The sequence below is a fragment of the Cyprinodon tularosa genome, unplaced genomic scaffold (genome assembly GCF_016077235.1).
Source record: "Cyprinodon tularosa strain WSP-4 unplaced genomic scaffold, ASM1607723v1 ctg1411, whole genome shotgun sequence".
Taxonomy (NCBI): Eukaryota; Metazoa; Chordata; class Actinopteri; order Cyprinodontiformes; family Cyprinodontidae; genus Cyprinodon; species Cyprinodon tularosa.
Window position 1 is genome coordinate 1,020 of NW_024038234.1, and position 6,162 is coordinate 7,181.

Here is a 6,162-nt window from a genome sequence, read left to right on the forward strand (position 1 = left end):
TTCTATGGTGGACGTGTTTCTGTTGGGAGGAACCAAGCAGGAAGTGACATCATCAGAGCAGAGCTCTGTAACCCTGAAATCCTCCATCCCAGCGTTCCTTGGTGTGATTTATAGTTTTAGGATTTGGGGAAAAAAGGGAAGAAAGTTTCCATCCCTGCATCAAAGCGCCACCTGTTGGATCTATGAACGATTTTCTATATTTGCAGGCAAACTAGCAGCAGCAGTGGAGTTTGGAGATGCAATCTACTTCTTAAATCTACATTTGCTCTCCTCTAATCTATCCAGAAGTTCTGCAATCGCACTTTTTCTCTCCCTCCCAGCTTGGTTGTTGGCTGCATATTTAGCCGTCCCTGGCCCCAGAGTATGATGCTGCCACCACCGTGTTTAACAAGAGCTTCTGTTGGTCGTCAACATCCTTGTTTTCTGTAGTTTCTGGATCTCCTCTCTGGTTTGCTCCTGGACTGATGCTGTGAGGAGCGGCGTCATCCTCATCAGCAGCGGTGGAAAAACCTCCGTCTCCAGGAGGTTCTAATGGTTCTGATGGTTCTGATGGTTCTAATGGTTCTAATGGTTCTGATGGTTCTGATGGTTCTAATGGTTCTGATGGAGCCCGGTTCTCTTATTGTTGTCTGATTAACGCCATAGAACCTTTTCTGTTTTCTAAAGTCTCTTTTTTACGGTGGTTTCCTGATCACTGACTTCTGTCCTTGCAGGTTTCTGGGAAGCCCCCCCCCCCTCCCCGCCTGTCAGTGGTTCCCCCCCCCCCCCCCCTCCCCGCCTGTCAGTGGTCCCCCCCCCCTCCCCGCAGCACTAGGCCTGGATCAATGGTGTCCGTCAGCAGCAGCAGGACGCTGGCTGTGGAGTCTGAGCTGTTCAGGGACAGCAGCAGCAGCCTGTTCTCCTTCTTGGAGGAGGACGGGGTCCGCAGCAGCCCGGGGGCCGGGGACCATGAAGGGACCATGCAGAGTTCCAGCCCTGAAGAGAGGGAGGATGAAGAGGAGGAAAAGAAAGGATTCATTCTGCAGATTTTCAGAGGCGTGGCAGAGGAGGAGGAGGAGGAGCCTAATCTGCCCGAGTTTTCCTTCCATCTTTCTTCGCCGTTCTCCCCCACTTTGGAGGACATCGAGGAATTCCTGAAGGAAAAGATGGAACAAGTTAAGGAGGAAGCCTCTCCTCTGCCATGCAGCTTCATCAGCTCCTCATCTTCCTCAGCAGAGAGTCAAAGTAAGCCGGTCGGGGCGTCCTCCCCAGAGACCCCCGAGGAAGAGAAATACGCCCCCGGCCAGGCTGAGCCGTCTCCTCCCCGTCCAGCAAACCCTTCGCCAGCCTCCGTGGCCCCGCCCATGCTCCTCAGCGCTCCGGTGGTGCTCCAGCTGCAGCCGGTACCTCTGGCCCAGCCTCAGGCTCCAGCAGGATCTCCTCCATCAGCGCAGAGCGGCATTTGGCTCACCCATCTGGTCATGGGCCTGCAGGGGGCTACGGCTCCAAACCTCACCCTGGTGGCCCCCCAGGTTTCCTCCACACCCACCGGCGCCCTGTTGCCGCTAACCGCTGATAACAAATCAGCCGACCAGAAGTATGTGAAGATCGCACCTCTGCCCATCACCACAAGGACTCTAGAGATCACGGCGGTGGGAGCCGGTCAGGGGGCGGCCATCCTGACGGCCGCAGCCCCCCGGGGGAGCAGGGCGTCCCCCACTGAGAGGGTCCATAAATGCTCCCACCCGGGCTGTGGGAAGATGTACACGAAAAGCAGCCATCTGAAGGCGCACTTCCGCCGGCACACGGGGGAGAAACCCTACACCTGTAGCTGGCCGGACTGCGGCTGGAAGTACGTAAGACAGAAAAGCAGAAAAACACGCAGCCGATGTTTTACCGGAAAAATGAACGTTGAGTTAAAGTTATTTACGCAAACCTTTGACCTGCCGTGAAAGAAACGTCGCAAACTCAGAAACTAAACTTTTTACCATGACAGCTGAAACCAGACCGCCACGGATGCTAACGTTAGCCTTAATGTCTCCACTGCTGCCTCTCTTTCCACCAAAAAAAAACAGAGATTCCATCAATCAGGGACCGACCTGCAGGCAGTCTGTACCTGGGGCAGTCTACGTGACGTTTTACCCATTTTTAGCAAAGGAAACGATAATAAATGAACCGTGGCTAACTGCTAACGTTGCTAACAACACGTCCACATTGATAAAATCAAGTCATAGGAAAAGTTTGCGAGGAAATAAAGGAGACGGAGAATTTGAGCAAGGATAGAGATTTATTTTTAAATACGAGAATAAAGTAACATTATAAAGTCAAAATGTTATTAGAATAAAGTCGCAACATTACGACAAAGTCCTAATATTAGTAGAATAAAGTTATATTTCATGACGACTCTTACAGGAAGTGCTGTCTTCTTTAAAATAATGAAGTGGAGCATCATGGGAAGTTATACTTTAGCATCAGTTATAAGGAAATATTTAGTCTTTTAGCTTTAAATTACGATCAGAATGTCGGAGAAAGTGGACTGATTGGCTGTCATCTGGTGGGCGGAGCTTTCTTTCTGAAACAGATTTTTGGTTTAAAGATTTTATTCTCGTGAAATTTCTTACTTCATTCTCAAAAAACCCATTATTTATTCTCATTTTTATAAAAAAAATCTCCACTGCGGCCCTGATTGTAATTCAAAAGAAAAATAAGAATAATGAAAGAAGACTTTAAAGGAGAAGTTCGGTTTTTTACACTTTAAGCCCATTTTCTGTAGTGTCCAGGATGAAATCGAATGATCGACACCAAAATGTTGACAATTGGTCCTGTCTCTGCTTTTTGGCTCATGCAGAATCCCCCCCTGGCTGCTTTAGAATGGCTTCCATAGAGCATGTCCGATAATGTCCTTAAAACAACCTTAAACGTTCTTTTCTTAAAATATGCTACTCACCGGGTCGTCAGCGCTGTTCAATGACGTTCCAAAAAAAGTTTCGTGAAGAAAAAACGTTCCTGTAGTGTTTTATTTAGCATTTTGTAAATCCCATTGAGTTCTGTTGGAATAGTCAATATTCCGCTGCCACCGGAAACGGAAATGGGGCCTGTTTACGCTTAGTTGTAGTCTTTTCGCTTCACTCTGTGTACTCCGACGTCGAGAATCAAGAATCCACCTTTCGTATTCCATTTTCAGAGTTTTTTAAAGTGTTTAACAGAGACGTTAGCACCTCGACGTCGGAGTACGCAGAGTGAAGCGAAAAGACTACAACTGTGTAAACAGGCCCCATTTCCGTTTCCGGTGGCAGCGGAATATTGACTATTCCTACAGAACTCAATGGGATTTACAAAATGCTAAATAAAACACTACAGGAACGTTTTTTCTTCACGAAACTTTTTTTGGAACGTCATTGAACAGCGCTGACGACCCGGTGAGTAGCATATTTTAAAAAATGAACGTTTAAGGTTGTTTTAAGGACATTATCGGACATGCTCTATGGAAGCCATTCTAAAGCAGCCAGGGGTGGATTCTGCATGAGCCAAAAAGCAGAGACAGGAGCAATTGTCAACATTTTGGTGTCGATCATTCGATTTCATCCTGGACACTACAGAAAATGGGCTTAAAGTGTAAAAAACCGAACTTCTCCTTTAAAGTTACTTTGATCAGTTTCAGTTAAACCTGTAAACTTAATAACATTTAAAGGCCGCTCCTGAAAATCCTGGATTTCCTGAAAAATCCTGGATTTCCTGAAAAATCCTGGATTTCCTGACAGATTTCCAGAACCGTTCCGAGTCTGAAGGTCCTAAAGGCTTTTCTCTGCGGGGCCGCGTGCAGAAAGAACACGGCGCTCGTTCTAAACGCACTTCCTGCTCGTTATTACATCATCGGCGCGCCTCAGTGACATCAGCCACTTGCTAAAGAAATCAAAAGGTTTTACGGTGTCAGGAGTTCAGAAGGCTGCTAAAGTTAAAGCTGATCATTGTATTGTTTAATAAATCATTGTTTAGGTCGATCTGGACAGTTTAAACCAGAGATTAATCCGGTCATCCCGCGTCAGCAGCAGGGTACTGGTGTCTCTTCTACTGGCGTCTGGTATCTTTAATATTTATCAGATGTGGCAGGGGAGGAAGTTACGGAAGAGGATTAGGGCCACTGAAAAAAAAAGTAAACTGATTTTTAAATTTTATTTCAGTTTAACATGGGAAAAAAGTCAGAATTCTGACTTCTTTCTCATGTTAAACTGAAATAAAATAAAAAAAATCTGTAAACTTTTTTTTTTTCAGTGGCCCTAATCCTCTTCCATAGGAAGTCGCTCCATTCAGATTGAGAGTTATATTTTATTAAACATAAATCCTTTAGCAGCTTCAGTAGCAGAGCTGAACAAACTGCAATGATGCTGTCGTCATGACGACGGCCTGTATAAAAGGTAAAGAAAGTTTAAACCATTTTGCAGGAAAGGACAGAAGGTTGAATTTAATCTCCTGTATAAATGATGAAAGTCATGTGACCTGTGACCTTTGCCCTCTCTCCTCTGTCCAGGTTCTCCCGATCCGACGAGCTGTCCCGCCACCGCCGCTCTCACTCAGGCATCAAACCGTACGAGTGCACGCTGTGTGAGAAGAAGTTTGCGCGCAGCGACCATCTTTCCAAACACACTAAAGTCCACCGCAGCTCCAGGCCCGGCAGGGGGATCAGGGCCACCGTCTGACGCCGCCGCTCGCTGCAGACCGCCTCCGGGAGACTCTTTGGTGCTTTGAGACGCAGAACTCTGTGAGGAACCCAGAGAGTGGGCTGCTTCCCTTCCTCTCTCTCTCCTCCCTGCTTTTATCCGTTTGCATCTGAGGAGCTCGCCTTATACAGAGCAATCAGCTCAGGATGAACCGTGAGCCGAAACAAGACTTCCTGCTTTGATGCACACATAACAGGCGGCCATCTTGCCCGAGGCGCCTCCTCCAGCCACTGCTTGCACTACAGCTCCTGGAACTGAACCAATAATGGGAACACCTGTAATCTCCTCTCTACTTCGGCCAATTATCCGTCTTCCTTGAAGCCAAATGTCAGGGATCCGCTGCACAACAAGCATGTAAACGTTTCTCCCTGATGTGGCCTGGTTAGTTTGAAGCATGGCAGCGCTCAACAGAAACGACCTGCTCCTTCATTTTGCTCTAAATTTGGTCAAACTTTGCAGAAATTCCCAAGTTAATGTTTTATGCCTGGGCGCCCGAGTCGCCCAGTCATGGACTCTTTCTCGCTGCCTTTTGTCCTGATCGCTAACCTCTGTTGATCCCAGCGTTGTTCTTCTACAGCTGCTCTTATTAACTGTGATTCCTGGCAGAGAGGCCGAACCAGAAGTTCTGGACCCCCACGGGTTGGAAGCCGCCCCTCTGCATGGACCACCATTTATAAGCTCGTCGTTAGCGGCAGATCAATGTGCAGCCAACTTCTGTGGTGCCCAACGGTGCAGCCTGAGGCACTGCCCTGACTTTATTATAGTAGCACTTACTGTCACCACGGTTCTGTTGGTGTTTAGCTGCAGCAGAAGGTTTAACAGAAAAGCTAACTGTACAATCATGTGGATTCGCTTTAGGCCTGGGCCAGTATAGGATAAAAACCATGTGAGGAGGTAACTGCACCCATCAGGCCCAGTGATTCACACCTTCCACGGTATCCCGGGATGCTTCCTCCTCAGCAGGTGTTCAAACCGCCACAGAATTAATCTAGCTGCTGTTTGAAAGAAAGCAGGTTTCTGGTGTCAGCAGATTGAGCGTCATGTCTGCTAGGAAGTGTGTTGGTGGTGGGCGTGAACGCAGGGAGGATCCATCACTCACCTTCTGGCTCACCCTATGATGGGGATGAAGTCTGGAGGAGAACTGACGGTTTCCTCCTGTGAACCCCCTTTATACCAAAACGCTGCCAATACGCCATTATACAGTAGCTTGAAGTTAGAAACACGTTCAGCGCTCGTCTGGAACGCGGCAGATACGCTGATATGTTGGAGAGAAGTTCTGGATAAGTTACGCAGAAGTTACTCATACAGTAGCAACCATTCATTGGCTGGTCCTTGGCTGGTCCTGGACTGGTCCTGGACTGGTCCTTGGCTAGTCCTTGGCTAGTCATTGGCTGGTCCTTGGCTAGTCCTTGGCTGGCCCTTGGCTGATCCATGGCTGGTCCTTGGCTGGTCCTTGGTTAGTCCT

At 48.0% G+C, this 6,162-nt stretch overlaps 1 protein-coding gene across 1 annotated transcript; it reads left to right on the plus strand.

Annotated features, from left to right (window-relative positions):
• Positions 1 to 768: 768 nt before the first annotated feature.
• On the plus strand, positions 769 to 5,833 carry si:ch211-117k10.3 (Krueppel-like factor 15). The gene is made up of 2 exons (XM_038278522.1): positions 769 to 1,831; positions 4,508 to 5,833. Exons 1-2 carry the CDS (start codon positions 825 to 827, stop codon positions 4,674 to 4,676), a joined length of 1,176 nt encoding a protein of 391 aa, XP_038134450.1. The 5' UTR covers positions 769 to 824; the 3' UTR covers positions 4,677 to 5,833.
• Positions 5,834 to 6,162: the final 329 nt, after the last annotated feature.

What these genes read in the sequence shown, in the direction of transcription:
- si:ch211-117k10.3 (XM_038278522.1), top strand. Translation starts at nt 825, where the DNA reads ATGGTGTCCGTCAGCAGCAGCAGGACGCTGGCTGTGGAGTCTGAGCTG. An exon ending in TGGCCGGACTGCGGCTGGAA is followed by an intron (nt 1,832 to 4,507) that starts GTACGTAAGACA and finishes TCCTCTGTCCAG; the next exon opens with GTTCTCCCGATCCGACGAGC.